Source organism: Diceros bicornis, chromosome 13 (assembly GCF_020826845.1).
Source record: "Diceros bicornis minor isolate mBicDic1 chromosome 13, mDicBic1.mat.cur, whole genome shotgun sequence".
In the NCBI taxonomy this organism is placed as follows: Eukaryota; Metazoa; Chordata; class Mammalia; order Perissodactyla; family Rhinocerotidae; genus Diceros; species Diceros bicornis.
Genome location: NC_080752.1, coordinates 28305484 through 28322086, shown reverse-complemented (window position 1 = coordinate 28322086; position 16603 = coordinate 28305484). Strand labels below are relative to the sequence as shown.

Here is a 16603-nt window from a genome sequence, read left to right as displayed (position 1 = left end):
ATGTGAGTCTGTTTCTGGGCTGTCTATTCTATTCCATTGTTTTGAATTGAGAGTAAAATGCAGACATCTTAACTCGTTACTCCTAAATACTTAAGTCTATATTTTATAAGAACAAGGACGTTCTTTTATATAGCCACTGTATAGTTATCAAAATCAGAAAGTTTAACAGTGATACAATACTAATCTAATCTATAGGCATTCACATTTTGTCGTATTTCCCAATAATGCCCTCTATAGCAATTTGTTTTTCTAGCCTAGTATCCAGTCCAGTGTCACACTTATATCCAGTTACCAGGTCTCTCTAGTTTCTTTAATCTGGAACAATTCATTAACCTTTCTTTGTCTTTCATGACATTGACATGTTTTCTTTCTAAGAGAACAGTCCAGTTTTCTGTAGTGTGCTGTTTCCTAGTTATTAGATTTAGGTTGTGCATTTTAGGCAGGACTATTAGTGGTATTGTCTCTTAAGAGCCTTAGCTTAGAGGGCACATGTTATCAGTTTGTCATATTATTGGTCATGTTAACTTGGCTCACTTGGATACGTTACTTTCTCTTTGTAATTAATAAGTAATTTGTTGAGAGAAACCTTGAGGCCATGTAAATATTCTGTTCTTTATCAAATTTTCATCCACTAATGTTAACACTTATTTTTGCCTGAATCACTGTGGTGACTCGGAATGTCACCCATTTTTTTTACTCAAACTAAATTGCTCTGTCTTTGAAAAATAGGTCAAAATTCACCTACCATTAATTCCAATCCAGGAGTTTTGAGTAAAGTGAAAGAACGAGAGAAGAAGAGAGGAAGGAAAGAAAGAAGAGGAAAGAAAGAAGGATGATAGGGAGGAAAGAAAGAGCGAGAGAGATAGGTAAAGGATGAAAGAGAATGTAGAACGTTTGAGCCCTCAGGGTGTTTCATTTTTAGCAACATAAAGACTTCATGAATTTTCAGATTTTTTGTAGAAAGAGGAAAAATTTGTGATGGTGTTTTGTTCCATTTTTAGGCTCCAGAGGAGACAAAAGCTGCTTAGAAGTAATAGATCATGGATGTGGTTAAAAAATACACATTTTTGCTGTTGAAATTATGGTTGTTATTGGTTTGATTCGTGTTGGCAGTATTTACTAGTGATCAAGTTACTTAATCTCTCTGCACCTCAGTTTCCTCACTTGTGAAACCAGAATATTATTTCAGTAGTTCTGGAGTGAGGCCCAGGAATCCAGTTTTTCCCAGTGCTCCCCAGGAGATTCTAATGGGCAGCCAGCTTTAGCAAATGGAAGTCTGCCCTCCATGCTGGTAACTGTTGTGAATGCAGATCTGATCATGTCCCTTGCAGGATGTAGAACTTTTGGTGCTGTTTCAGAACTTCTATTTTTCTCAAACCTGAGTATCTTACGTACTTAAAAAAATTGTTTTTGTGGTTCTTCCGTATTACTTAATTTCCTGTTTTCCCCAGCACATAGATTAGGTATAATCTGCATGCTTATAGCTCTAATACAGCTTTAAGAAAGAATTTATAAATAAATTCAAACTACAAAACCAATAAAATTCTACCAACATTAATTTAATAGAATGGGTGATGATGGTTTGCTGAAATGATATAGCCACTTGTGATATAAATTTGTTACTGATTGCTTATGGCCCAGACTGTTGGGGGCTTGGGGGATGGTATATGGCATGTTTAGACTACTGGGTTCCTTGTGATGACTCAATTCTTCTATTTGTCGTTTTCATTTTCATTGTTAGCACTGAGATAATAAGTGTAAGTATATCTTGCCATGATGTGGCTTTGCCCTTACCTGGCACAAATGTGGCGTATTAGGTTTATCGTATTTACTTGCTAGCTTGCGATAATTAGAGTAGTACTACTTAGTTATTTGATTGTATGTAAACTTATTCAGAGTCAAAATCATGTAGCTGTAAATTCTGTTAATGAAATTATAAAATAGATAATCCATAAAATGAATATGTTAAAAAATTTAAGATACACATTGAAATGAAAATAAAAATTAATCCTCTGCTTCCGCCACCTCCCCATCTCTTGCTCCTCTCTGAGATAGTCAGCGAGTGTCCCTAACATCATGCTTTGGCTACTTTATAGACACACTCTGTCTTTTTGGCTAGATTGAATGAAGGGGCTGTGTTTCTTTCTTATTTTTGTTTGCATATGCCTAGAACAGTTCTGGCTCTGAGAAGTTGCTCCTTAACCATTGAATTAATAGTTTGCTACATTTACAAGATAGAAAAAAACACGTTATTTTTTTTAAAAAAAACGTAAAGAAGGATTTTTTTTTAAAGGAATACATTAAATGTGACTGAATGGGACCCTCAACATGAAGTATAGCATTTGATACAGTCAAGAGGAAGATTGGCCAGTACTAGCCAGGAAAACCTAGTATGCATGTTTATTTTTTTATTTTTAATTTATTTATTTATATTTTGAGTTTTAAAATGAGTTTATTAAAGAATGTTCTTAGGAAGGCAACAATGTTTGATTTGTCATTAAAAAAAGTTGTTTCTTCATGCTGTATAGTAAAGGTAATGTGAGAGGCTACAGAGTTAGAAGCTTTTTTCTACTGAATTCTCTGATAGTATAGCACAGTGTAGTCATGTCTGCAATGCTAGAATAAATAAAAAAAAGTCTTTTCTATGCTTCTCTTCAAAAAGCGCTGAATAACAGAAGATGGCATAAAGAAGCCATTTTTTTCCCCCATTCATTCTATAGTATTGGAGCCAGTATTTTTACCATCACAGGCTACAATTTTCGCTTTATCCACTTTAATGAGTTCTGTCACCTCTCTGAATTCAACATCATTCAATACAAAAGTCCACACATTATCGCAGAATCTGTATGTATTTAGACAGCCCCTGAAATTGACTCTGTTCCTGACCCTCGGAGCCAGTGCTGAATTTATAGCCTTATCAAGCTGAAGTAGAACCTGAAGGGCAAGTTGGGGGGTGATCTGTTGAGACTGTATGAGCTCATCCAGACTCTCCTGAAGACTGGTTCCCAAAGTGGTATTTCTGTATGACTGATATGCCATGGCCTAGGAGGAAGAAAGTGTTTTTCTTATTCAGGCTTGCATTGATGTCCTGTGGGTAAGGCGCTTCCCGCCCCGAAGCGGCCGGAAGCGGTGCGGCCAGGAGCCCAGCAGAAGACACCTACTTCCCCCACCACCTCATCGGCCGCCGCAGAAACCCCATGTTTATTTTTTCAGAAGGAAGTTTTTAAAGTCTTTCCACCTTAACTTCCACTTCCCGCGAAAATGAGAGAGATGTGGGACCGGGAGAGTCTTCCTAGCTGTGTCTTAAGTGATGAGATATCAATATATGGCTCAAGTTTAATTTTTTTCCTTACCTGTTGGAATTCTCGTGGGCTTGTGGAACTCATACGGCATACACCTTGTATATCAGTTTTTCAGCTAACATGGCATAAGGCTGTTTTATTATGTTTTTGTTTTCATTTACTTGATGTCTTGTCTATAAATGCTGGGTTTTGGCCTTTTAAATATTTATTAGGGAGGAGCTTGCCGTGCTCTTACAACAGAAAAGTTGTTCAACTCTACACAGAGGGGTGTATTGTTGGTTGTGAGGCTGCTGCCCTTGGTTGCAGCCTCTTGACAGTGATGATTCTCCTCGATGCCTGAATCGAATGGAGTATGCTGCTGGACTGCCCCAGGGCCTTGTAACAGTTTCTAGTTTGAATGGAAAAGCAGAAGTACCTAAAGAGGCAGCTCTAAAATGCCTTTGGTGTTCTTTCTGTAATAGAAGATGTGTGTGGTGACCTTGGAATTATGGTCCCTTGATCCAAAGGATCATGGAGGAATGCCTTTGGAATTGCATCCAAAGGCAAATTAGCAGCAGAAATGGCTGCCCCCAACTCCCACTCTCACACGCTCAGTGGAAGGTGGAGCTAATTGTCCACAACAACAAAATGAAAGTTGAATGATATTAGTGGAGTATTAGGGTGGTGTAACTGGAGTGCAGAACATTCTGTCAGAGATGAGAGCAGTTTGATTTGTACTTGAATCAGAAATCATTGGCTTGTTTTCAGTCTTAAAGTTTTTTTTGTTTGAGTATTTTTCCTAGTATATAAGGATGCAGGAATACTCTTAAATTAGTATTACTGCTAAATTTAGTATTTGGTTAATTTTTCCTGAAAGTTTAGGGACTTTCTGATCTTTCCTGTTGGAATGAGGAAATAGTGGTTGATATCTGTACTGCTTCCTTCTGGTTTTTCCTTTTGTTAGTAGCCTCTTTTTGGATGTGTTAAAAATGTCCACAGATGTCCAGGGATTGGCACACTTAATCTTTGTGATTGAATGACAGTCTGCTCTTAAGATGTTGAGCAGATTTGTTAACAAACAAGATGGGAATGCACAAAGATATCTGATGCATTGTTAAAATTATTTAAAAGAAAAACAGCTGGCAAATGGTAATTGACAGATATGTTTAATCTGTAGAACTTGAAATGCTGCTATGGTCACTGTGGGTTAAGTAGGGAAGACACATCCAGAAGACCAGGAGTTCTCTACAAATGGATGAGGAATGACAAAGTATCCAAGGGTACAGTTTAAAGATTGCATGGCAGGAAAGGTACTGTGATTAAATTCCCTGATGTTGTCACTGAGCTGTAAGGCTGAAGATAACATTCTCTCCTTCTGCTGAAAACAAGAATCAATACTCACTCCTTGATGGGCTAAATTACTAAAAAGAGCCCTTCTTGCAATGTTTCATTATCTGGGATTTGCCTCAGCTGGTGATTTGTTGGCAGCATAGGGAGATTTGCTAGGCATTTTGTATTAAAATTATTCAGTCGGCTGGTGGAGCCCCTTGGATAATTCCTTTCCATTTTACAATGCTCTTGAATAGAGATGTGATTTACTTTTGCCTAAGTGGTTTTATGCCTTTTGGAGTTATTAAAGAGTGTTGGACACATATACACATTTTTTTAGCCTTGTTTCTTTGTTTTTTTTTCCCTCTCTTGTAGCTGTGGGCGGGTGGTTAACAGATTATTTTAGTGATGCCCTTAGCAAGCATCAAATGCATTTGGCATATTATGTCAACCTGACACATTGATTAATATGCACTGTTTTATATTCTTCCCTTATGAAGAAAGTTATTCAAGAAGTTGACTTGTTTTATTTATTTATTTTTTGCTTTTAATTGGAGGGGGGTTAATTTGTTAGGTGGCTGGTATGATTTCAGCCAACCAGTAGAAAAAGAAAGCAACCCCATCTTGTGAGCTTCTGGGAGACAAAGAAGAAACTAGTACTGCTCAGTTTAGTGCTGATAGTGTAACTGGTCTCAGTATAATACAAAGGCTAGGGAGTGAAGAAAAGGAAGAGCCTTTGCGAGTGACCCTGTGCCATTATCCACCAGGCTGGGAGAAGTTATGCAGGAGGCACTGTCATGTGGAAGCGTAATTGGACTTGTCCATTGGACTGGCACAGTTGGAAACTTCTAGGTGAAATTTGAAGCCTTCTGCCCTTCTACAGTCTGTCTGAGGGGAGATAAGACTCTGCTTCAGTGTTTCAAAATTGGTGGTGTGATATAGTTAATATTCTTTTGGTGGAGCAGTACTGTTTATGAAAGATTTTTTGATTCACCCTCAGGAAGAACGTGGTTAGCTGGACAAAGTCGTGTTAAGAGATGTTGGTGCCTGTAGTGGAACCATGAGGTGAGGCTAAAGAACAGTGTAGAATCACATTTCTGCTTCCTTGGAAGACTGATCAGATTTTAATATCCTTTTGTCTGGTGTGGAGGAGAGAGGGTTGAGAGGGACGAGAGACTAATGAAGAAAGGGTGGAAAGAGAGAGAGAGGTCTTTGAAAACTGGTTAACTTTAGTAACAAAGTGTTGGAAGTGGTTTACATATGTGGAATCTAGCCATGGTGGGTACACAGCTGCCATGGAGAGACTGTGGTGTGGGAGAGCTCACCTGGGAGAAGTGAACCTCAGGCCAGGTTCCAGTGTGAAAGAATCTCTGGAGAGAGAGATGCTGTTTCAGAACATTGCAGCCCACCCCACGCTCAGCTTCGTGATTTTGTATGTGATCCAGGGCTGGGAATGCCCGTCAAGTCCCACCTGTCACCTGCCGTAGGTAGCCTGGTCTTCCTATAGTTAATTAATTATTTTCTCTTCTATGCTGTCTTTCTGCCTGGCCTGTTCCTCTGTTGTGCTGTTTTTTGCACTGTACTTTGTGTCATTTATTTCCTGGGTCCCTGACCAGATTCTTAGCTCCTACTTCCTATCCAGTTCATTTTGGTTAAACGAGTAAGTAAAGGACATGAGTGGTGGTCTGTCCAGGAGTGAGAGAGAGGTGGCGTTACAGCAGGCTAATTTGCTATGCACTTTATAATTCCAGTGAGGAAGTCTTTGGAATATACACTTGTGTCCTGTCACAGTAATCTGGAGAACACAATTTAAGTGTTCAACTTGTTTTATTAAGCTACCTTGAGTGCAGTTGAAATTCTTCAGAGCATATTGCTTTAGCTAAAAGAAGGAGTCATATTACCCTTTTGTATTTTGAGGAGAAAGGCAGAAGGGCTGAGACCTAGACAACCTTTGGTCTTTTTTTTTTTTTTAATAATTTTATTTATTTATTTTTTCCCCCGCAAAGCCCCAGTAGATAGTTGTATGTCATAGCTGCACATCCTTCTAGTTGCTGTATGTGGGACGCGGCCTCAGCATGGCCGGAGAAGTGGTGCGTCGGTGTGCGCCCGGGATCCGAACCCGGGCCACCAGCAGCGGAGCACGAGCACTTAACCGCTAAGCCACGGGGCTGGCCCACACAACCTTTGGTCTTATTTCCTGCTTAGAAGAAATGACGCCTTCGTGCTGTTTCTTGAAGAAAGATAATTATCCTCACATGACTGCTGAATACCAAGCAGTGAGTTGAGCAGAGGAATGGGTTTTTCTGGAAGATGGACTGGGAAACTGTCAACAGGATTGATCATTAATAAATATATATAGTGGAATGTTTATTTACAACTCCCTTGTTTTACATTCCTTATTATTGTCCAGATCAAATCAGGTTGCCTGTATGTGCACTTTGACATATAACTCTGCTCTGAATCTGACTGGGAAAGCCTGTGCTGCAGACGTTATTCCTTTCCTCCGACGGTAACCGTATAACAGTGATATTGCAGGGTAAATTCCTTTGTATCTATATCTTTTAGTCATGGAATTTTAACACACTGATTTTTATTCTCACTCAGTTTTCTAGTCCTATATATTTTTTCTTCCCATTGGCTTATTATTTTGGGGATCTGGTTTAACAAAAAGCAACATGAATTCTTTGAAAATTCAAATGCCTGTTTAAAAATTAGCATCAGTACAAATTAAATGGTTAAGCGCTTGTTATTTTAACTCCTAACAGAAGCAATGAGAGGTGAAACTCAGTTAACTTTCCCTTTTAACTGGCGCGTGCCGTGGGCATCTGCCGTGTTTAATAATGCTTGTGACCTTCAGGAGTATTGAACTTGAAATTTCTCTCAGACTGTTTTTGGGGGGGGTGGTTCTTGACCACCATCACATATTCTGTGTCAGCATTGTTTCCACAGATGCGTTACACCAAATCATAAATCTCTGAAGTCAATTCATTAGAGAAATTTGTTTCCTTACTCCAATTGGGTTTTCTCTATAAGGGAGATAAAATATCAGTGCGTTTCACTGCATTTCTAAGTTATAAGCTAGTTTGTGTCAGCATACTGTTTTGGAGATGTTTTGTGCTTGGGTCAACTTTTCAAGGCAAATCTTACATCTCGTGAAGTAAAACTACACATATATACACAAGGGTGTTAATGAAACAGAAGGCTCATTCCTACCAATTTCCAGAGAAGTACCATTTTATTTTGCCCTACTGCTTAGGTAGCTGATTAGTAACATTATTACTTATTGACAGATGCTTTTTGTACCCAGAGGTGGCCAGTTTTTTCTATAAAAGGCCAGATAGTAAATGTTTTCAGCTTTGTCTTCTCTGTGGCAACTACTCAACTTGATCATAAATAACTGTGTGACAGCGTGGCTGTGTTCCAGTAAAACTTTATTTACAGAAATAGGTGGTGGGCTGGATATAGTCTGCAGTCCTGTAGTTTGATGACCCCTGAGCTAGTATAAACTGTTGAGGATTACTCCCCTGAAGGAGTCACTCCAAAGCTTTCTTTCCTTCTTCACTATGGCCTCATGCCTCTGTAAGCGTTGAGTGTGGTTTGCAGAGTTAGTGGGGAATTGCTTTTTTCTTTCCTATATTGTTTTGAGCTGGTGAGTATTTTATGTATCTATATCTACAGCTATGCCTGTCTCTCTCTAACCACTCCCCCATCCCCACTGTTTTTGTATAGTGCACTAATAGATAGGTATTCCTTGCAAGAACTCATTCTCACTAATGATCCTTGAGGATTTTTACAATATGTTTATGAACTAGGTGCAATTAAATGTTTTTTCAGCTTGTTTTTCCTTTGGCAATTAGCTTATATCTGTAGAGAAAATTTGAAAGGTTGAGTGTGCGTAATAAAATACATTAAAGTTCATGTCCTAATTTTTCTTATGGGTCTTTTTTTGTTTTTTAAATTTTTTAAAAAGTGTTGCAACAAAATATTCAGGACAGCAGAAGAGCCTTTTTATGTGTATTTAATGAAAAGTATAACTTTTCTGTTTGTTAGTATTTAACAGATAATTATTGATCTGGGCAAATACTTTAGTGTTTGTTGCTGATGAAATAAAATATTTGATACCCACGTAGGCAAAGAAAATTTACCCAAATAAAAGTTAGTCCAAAGTCAAAGATGGCATGGCTGATCCTAACCATCAGCTTTTTTTTTCTTGTTGTTGTTGTTGTTGTTGAGGAAGATTAGCCCTGAGCTAACATACAATGTCAATCCTCCTCTTTTTGCTGAGGAAGATTGGCCCTGGGCTAACATCCATGCCCATCTTCCTCCACTTTATATGGGATGCTGCCACAGCATGGCTGGACAAGTGGTGCATCGTTGCGCCCCTGGGATCCAAACCTGTGAACCCCGGGCTGCCGAAGCGGAGTGCACGAACTTAACTGCTATGCTGCTGGGCCAGCCCCATCAGCTTTTTTTTTTTTTTTTTTTTTGTGAGGAGATCAGCCCTGTGCTAACATCCGCCAATCCTCCTCTTTTTTTTGCTGAGGAAGACGGCCCTGGGCTAACATCTGTGCCCATCTTCCTCCACTTTTTTATATGGGACGCCGCCACAGCATGGCTTACCAAGCAGTGCGTCGGTGCGCGCCCGGGATCCGAACCAGCGAACCCCGGGCCGCCGCAGCGGAGCGCGCGCACTTAACCGCTTGCGCCACCGGGCCGGCCCCCCCATCAGCTTTTTAATAATATGCTTTTGCTAACAAGGGCATCCTGGAAAGTGAGTGGGGATGGCTTCGTGCCAACCTTTCTTTACCATTGAAAGAACAGCACAGAACTCATCTGATTGGCAGTGGTTCTCAGAAGTCTTATTTATATTAAAGGACAGTGTTATTATTACTGTGACATTATTATCCAAACTATTTTTAAGGAACATTATTATTGACAGATTCTATTTGTATCCAGACAGAGTATTAGTATTTCTAATTTTATTTGAGACTAGAGTTTGAGGGTTTATGTCATAACCTAAACTAATGTGATATGTATTATTTGCTCTTAGTTCAGTTGCTACATTTCTGGCTAAATTATTATAAAATTGTGATTTCTGCCCCTCCATCTCCTTTTACTACTGTAAAATGCAGTACACTCTCACCACAGCTGTTAAATTTGATGTTGTTTTCACTAGTTGACCATGGCGTTTTTGTTGTATCTTTCTACATAGTGGTTATACACTTGATGTAATTTGTTGTGAGTACACACCCCAATCATTTATATTTTATTTTACTTATGCTCATGATTAAGTAATTTCACTTCACTGAGAGGTGAAAAGTGGAAAGTGTAGCCAGCTGCTTCTGTGTTCACTTCTACTATCAGTACTTCCTAGCAGTGTTACTTTAGGCAAGCTATTTAATCTTTTAGGACATCAGTTTCCATCTGTCTGTCAAATCGAGATAATACTTGTCCTGCTTACCTCGCAGGGTTATTCTCATGTGAGAATAAGAAGAGATATTACAGTGCTTTGAAATTTTACCGTGGTCCACAAATGTAGGAGTATCATTTCTTATTAGAATTAGGTGTATATAATAAAAATGCAAATCACAGTGGTAAAAAGTCTGTATTCTTATATAAAACAAGGTTTTCCAGGGTGCCACATCCATGGCTGGTGGTGACCAGCATGATCCTCAGGTATCTAGTTTCCTACTGTCTGCTCTGTTGCCCTTACTGCATGGTTTCCATTCTCAAGGTCTCCTTGGGGTCACAGATGGCCGTTGCAGCTACAGCTGTCAGATTCATGTTCTAGGCCAGTGTTATTCAAATCGTGGCCTATGGACTGAACTGTTCATTACTAGCCCACCGTGAAATAGGTACAGAAACTGAAAGTAACTGTTGAGAAACTTTTATAGACGTTTGACATTGCCACAGCATTTTAATTGTGTTTTATAAAAGCATTGCTCTGCAATGAATTGGGAGAAACTGGTTCTCCACTACAGCTAGGCAGCTGAAGGAGGAGGGCATACAGGCAAAGCTAAGGTAGGCCCATTCCAGAGCTTTTCTAGTAGCCCTATCTAACACCTTTGGTTTACAGGGAGGCTGGAGTTGTTTTTGGCTGTGTTCCAGTAATACAGAGGCTCTGTTACTAAGGAAAATAGGGAGAATGGAAGTTGAGTAGGTAACCAGCAGTCTCTGCCACAATTGAGTATGTCTGAAATCTTAGTCAGCGCCATTCAGCACAGAATCAGATCCACAGTGCTGCACAGTTCCTGAGTAGTAATGACCCTGGGGGCTGCAGCCATTTCTGGGGATTAGGAGAAACTATCGCATATCTCAGATGGAAAAACATACTGAGAATGCCAAAAGCAAAGTAAAATGATATGAGATTATTATGTGATTATCATTCGTGGGAGAGAACATTTTTTAAATTTCAGCAGATTTTAAATTTATTTATATTTTCATAACTCAGAACTAAATTTGTGCATTTAGTTACAGTTCCTCATCTTAAACCAACATGGATTATCTTCATGCAAATATGATTGTTTGATTCTCCTAGGGTAAAATACGGAAGTAGAACTCTTTGCAAAAATGACTTTTAAAAGGTACCTTTTTATTGGTTTGGAATTGTCATGATTCTCTTTTGTATGTTTGTAAGTGCATACAGGGTGGAAGTTGTAGGGAAGGTTTTAAAAAACAAGCTTATAAGAATGAAGTGGCTTGTGATTTAGTTGAATTTTTTTGTGTTTTCATATCTTAATTTTGTTGTCCTCTTTGCTTGAGATGGGGGAGTATGGTAAAATGTCTTCATTATGAATGTAATACTTCACGTTGGCATTGCAGTATTTTTTCCTACTTATAAAAGTCTTTATTTCCTTCCGATATGTTAAGACAATGTGTATTAAACCCTCTTATTATGTGGGTACTAGGTACTAGGCACTCTTAGAGGAAGGAATTTAAAAAAGAATGATAGCTACATCTTTAAGAGAAAATCCGAGTGCTTACCTTCAGCATGTGCAAATGTTTGCAGGAGGTGCAGGGCATAAATAGATGTCTTTACAGTACAGTCATGTGTCGCTTAACGACAGGGACTCGTTCTGAGAAATGCGTCGTTAGGGGATTTTGTCGTTGTGCGAATGTCGTAGAGTGTACTTACACAAACCTAGATAGTACCGCCTACTACACACCTAGGCTATATGGTACTAATCTTATGGGACCACCGTCACACATGTGGTCCATCATTGACCAAAACATTATGTTATGTGGTGCATGACTGTAGCTAGAAAGCAGTGTATTTGCCATGGTAGGTGTGCATTACAGAAGAGGCACAAAATGATGGAGCTTGTCCATTCGAAAGGTTGAGGAGGAGGCATCCTGATGAACTGGTGGAACTGGAGTTGGCTTTTACAGGTATGGGGCAGTGGAAGGGAGAGGAAAGCGGGTTCTAGCTGGAGAAACTGTTACCACTAACTGCTTGTTGGTTTAGAGTAGTGTTTGTAGTTCTTATCGTATGGTTTAGTCACAGGGACTGGATTTGGAATGTGGGAAGGTGGTGGGTAGGGCTCATTAATTGGTTTATATAGACAGTTTTGCATTGAAAATAGATGATTATGCTTACCTTTTCATCTAAAAGTGTTAATTGGCATTTTATTTTTCCTTTTAATCAGTGAAGATAGTGCTGATGGTTGTTAGCCATTCACGGTCAGTGAGAGAACCTACCTTGGTCACAAATGGTCACTGGCTGCTGGGAGGGTCAGGAACTTTTCTTGCTTTCAGATCATCTTTCTCTTGCCCATTCTGTTTGAAAAATATGTACCTTTTCCTCTTGTTTTATCCCAGAAAAGCCTCTTCACACCACCAACTTATTCATAAAGAAAAATTTGCTTTATCTGCCAACACAGGTGGCTTGATCTTTACTTTCTTGCTGCTCTGTGGAAGTTGTGACAAGACATAGAGGATCTGATGGCAACGCCACGGGAATCTCTTGCAGTCCTCTCTTCAGAGTCTCAGTTGGAAGAGGTCTGCTGGCTTTCTCCTTTATAGTGAGCAAACATTTGGGAAGCTCATGCTCAGTTCTTAACATCTGAAATAGCTGAATAGCTTTCAGTTGCTCCAGACACTGACGGAATGATACAGTTGAGTCAGGATAGTTTGGAGACTAATTGGTTGGCAGCTCTTTCTACTCAGCAGTTCTTCAACTGTTTCTAGAAAAAGAAGCTGCTAGGGGATTCTGGGTGAGCCCAGGCATGTGGTCAGTGGGAAGGAAGCAGCAACTGAATCAGCATGGCTGAGGAGGCTACAGGAGTGGGACGTCAAGTAACCTTATGGTTAAGTGGAGGAAATGCAATTTGAGGACTAGATTTTCCAGATTAGCAAATTAACAGTGTATTTATTTTACCCTGCTGCCTAGAAGCATTGCCTTCATGTTTCCTTTCTGAGCATGAACTAATTAAAATTAGAATAATTTCAGGTTTCACTTTGGAAAGCTTAAAGGCATGGTTTATGTACTTTTCCCAGCAGAATCAGAATACCAAATAGACTAGCTTGGCCTTTGAGTGAATATTACCTGTAGGCTGCAAAGTGGTTCACGTTTTCCCCTTTGTCCTCAGGGCTTCTCTGGCTTTCTGCTTAATTCTGTACAGTTTCATGAAATTTGTTTCTTGAGTTTATTACCTCCCTAAATGGATTTTAAACTTCTTGAGGGAACAAACGTGTTTTAAACATTTCTGACATTTTCTGTGGTCCCAACTGCTGCTGAGTATGGATTGTAGGCTCGCTGTTTCTTGGTTTGATGGATTCTTTCTGTGTCTCTGAGTGACTGGCTCCTCATCCTTCAGGTCTCAACTCAAAGGTCAACTATTCTGAAAGGTTTTTCTGACCACCATATCCAGGGCCTCATCTCCTCTCCTTCTTAGTGATTTTCTAAGATGTTGCCTAGTCTTATGTCTTTATTGTTTTTATGACACTGATCATCATCTGAAATTATCTTGTTGGTTTATTTGTTTACTTGTTTTCCTTTCTTCAATAGAACAAAAGCTCTTTGAGGGGCCGGCTGGGTGGCACAGCAGTTAATAAGTTCATGTGTTCTGCTTCAACGGCCCAGGATTCGCCAGTTTGGATCCTGGACACAGACCTACTCACCACTCATCAAGCCATCCTGAAGTGGCGTCCCATATGACCGCAGTGGCTGGCCTGAAATTTACCAACCCTGTTTAGTGTAACTTAGTCAGACTTTCATTTATTGCTTAATTTTTGTCACTGCTGTCTCCCATGGAGGTGTGGTTAAGCAAGGTGTTGTGAGCTACTGTCCAGAAGAACTGGAAGAACCTACAACTAGGATATACAACTGTGTACTGGGGCTTCGGGGAGAAAGAAGAAAAAACGAGGAAGATTGGCAACAGACAGTAGCGCAGGGCCAATCTTCCTCAAAAAAAAAAAAAAGCTGTTTGCGAGGAAAGACCTCATGCGTTTTATTCTGTGACTATTATGGACCTAGCATTCAGATATTCAGTGAATAGTCATTGAATGAGTGAATGAATGAGCGCATTAATAAATATTTATGATTCAGCCAATTCTAATTATTTGGTTTTATCTAGGGCAGTGGTTTCTTAAGCCACATTTTGAGGTGGTGCGTTTGTTCCATGAGAGAAGCTCTAGGCCCCTGTTTTGACTTAAGGGATGATTTGGATCTCAATTTATGAAGATTTTGTTTGGAAAAGATAAGTAAGTAAAAGTCCTGTCTCTACCTTATGGCATCTGTGCATTCTGAGCTGTACTTTAACTGATATTACTTAGTTGCCGTTTCAAGTTACTTCGGGAATTTGGCACAGATTATCTTTTTATCCTGGACCGTGTACGTTGCTCAGGGATTGGCTGTTTTTTGAGTCAGGTAGTTGCACCTCATACAGTCAGCTGTAGACTCTAGGCCAGAGGCACTTGAAACAAAGCGTGGCCACCCAAAGAGACTGGCAGGGCAACTGCCCTTAGAAGAGGGTCTAGGAAGGGTGGGTCTGGGGACTTCTCTAGCCCAGGTGCATTTTAGGGACTTTTGATGAATTTTAAAAGAGGCACACATATTTCTGAAAAAGAGAAGTAATAGAATATGCCAGATTTTGCATGTTGGAGTTTAAATGAGGGTTTCCAATGATTTATTTTAAATTACCTCATTGTGTTAGTTGGTCTTTTTATTTATTTATTTATTTATTTATTTAATTTTATTTTTGTTTTTGTTCTTGTTTATTTCTTTTTGTTTTGTGTGGAAGATCAGCCCTGAGCTAACGTCCATGCCAGTCCTCCTCTTTTTGCTGAGGAAGACTGGCCCTGAGCTAACATCTGTGCCCATCTTCCTCCACTTCATGTGGAATGCTGCCACAGCATGACCTGACAAGTGGTACGTTGGTGCACACCCGGGATCCGAACCCAGGCTGCCAGCAGTGGTGCGCGGGCTCTTAACCGCTACATCACAGGGCTGGCCCCTAGTCGGTCTTTTTAAATGTTTCTGTACAGTTCAGCCAACATTCATTAAATGAATACTGTGTGCATTACACTAAGTCCATTGTGTAGGAGGCAAGAGATATGAGTTAGTCTCCCCCTCAAGAATGGCCAGTTCCAAGGGGTGGGGGGAGGGAGATGTTTGCTTATTTTGTTTGTTGTGACAGCTCCAGGGCTTTACAGTGCCTGGTACATTGTAGGAATGTAAAAATATGAATAAAATATGGCCTCTGGAGCCAGCCCTGATGGCCTAGTGGTTAAAGTTCGGCATGCTCTGCTTCGGCAGCCCAGGTTCGGTTCCTGGGCGCAGAACCACACCACTCGTTTGTCAGTGGCCATGCTATGGCAGTGGCTCACATGGAAGAACCAGAAGAACTTACAACTATACAGAACTATGTACTGAGGCTTTGGGTGGAGGGAGGGAGGAAAAAAAGAAGAAAAAAGGAAGAAGATTGGCAACAGATATTAGCTTAGGGCAAATCTTCCTCTGCAAAAAAAAAAAAAAAAAATATATATATATATATATATATATATAGCCTCAAGTGGTTCAAGAAAAGCAGGAGAGATGAGACATGCATATGAAGGATCACCACATACTCTATAGAGAGTGGGGGCTTAAGACTTGGGCAGGGGTGCTCCAAAGTGGTTTTGAGCTGGGCCTCAAAGGGTTGGAAGGATTTTGACTGGAGAACAGAAAAGCTTTTTAGACAAAGGCTAGAGGCAGAATATTTTTGTTGAATATTGGAATCTAGCTTGGTTTGGTGAAGGGAGTGGTTGGAGATAGACCTGGAAAGATTTGCCTAGCCCTGAAAGCCATGCTTTTTATTTGTTAGTCGTTGGGGAACGGTGGATGATTCTTGAGCAGATGAGTACATGATTAGAGCTATGCTTTAAGAAAATTGGATTAGAGGTAGAAAGAACTTATTAGGAAGCTACCAAAATAGTTCAGATGAACCAGAATGAGGGCCTGATCCAGGATACTATTAGTGACAGTTGGAGGGGAAGGGAGGAACTTGAAATTATCAAGCAACGTTTATCTGCTGTGCAGCAAAAACGTGTCTTTGCTGCCAGTCAATTTATATTGTAGGTAGGACACAGTTAGAATTCATGGAGTAATTTGAGGTATGTATTATATGCACTGGGGACTCCTTGTAGTGTTTCCTTGTAACAGTACTTAGAAATGATTCTGTTTTTGCAGATTTCAAATGGAGGCTCAGAGAAGTTAAGTAATTTTCTTAATGTCATATAGTATATTGACAGCCAGATTTTGAACGTAGGTCTCTGTAATTTTAAATCCTGTGCTTTTTTCCTATAAAATAGTCTGTAGAGTAGAGATGAGAAAGGCACTGGAGACAAGATGTTCAGGATTTCCTGGTCATTGACTAGCTGTTAGATTGTGAGAGAAGGAGATGAGGACTCCTTTAAGGTTTTTGAGACCCAGAGATGGGGAAGGGATTTGTTCCAGCAGAAGCTGTGGCACTTGTTATGAGTATGAGAAAATAATTTAATGCTGGTTTTCTCAT

At 39.8% G+C, this 16603-nt stretch overlaps 2 protein-coding genes across 8 annotated transcripts in view; one reads left to right on the top strand and one right to left on the bottom strand.

Moving 5' to 3' along the window:
* The window catches only part of RERE (arginine-glutamic acid dipeptide repeats), a 409123-nt gene that overhangs the window by 186539 nt on the left and 205981 nt on the right, over positions 1–16603 (top strand). The gene's annotated exons all lie outside the window — the stretch shown is intronic.
* On the bottom strand, positions 2579–3121 carry LOC131412774 (transcription initiation factor IIA subunit 2-like). Its single transcript, XM_058552824.1, has one exon. It carries the CDS (start codon positions 3037–3039, stop codon positions 2710–2712), a length of 330 nt encoding a protein of 109 aa, XP_058408807.1. The 5' UTR covers positions 3040–3121; the 3' UTR covers positions 2579–2709.

What these genes read in the sequence shown, in the direction of transcription:
- LOC131412774 (XM_058552824.1), bottom strand. Translation starts at nt 3,039, where the DNA reads ATGGCATATCAGTCATACAGAAATACCACTTTGGGAACCAGTCTTCAG.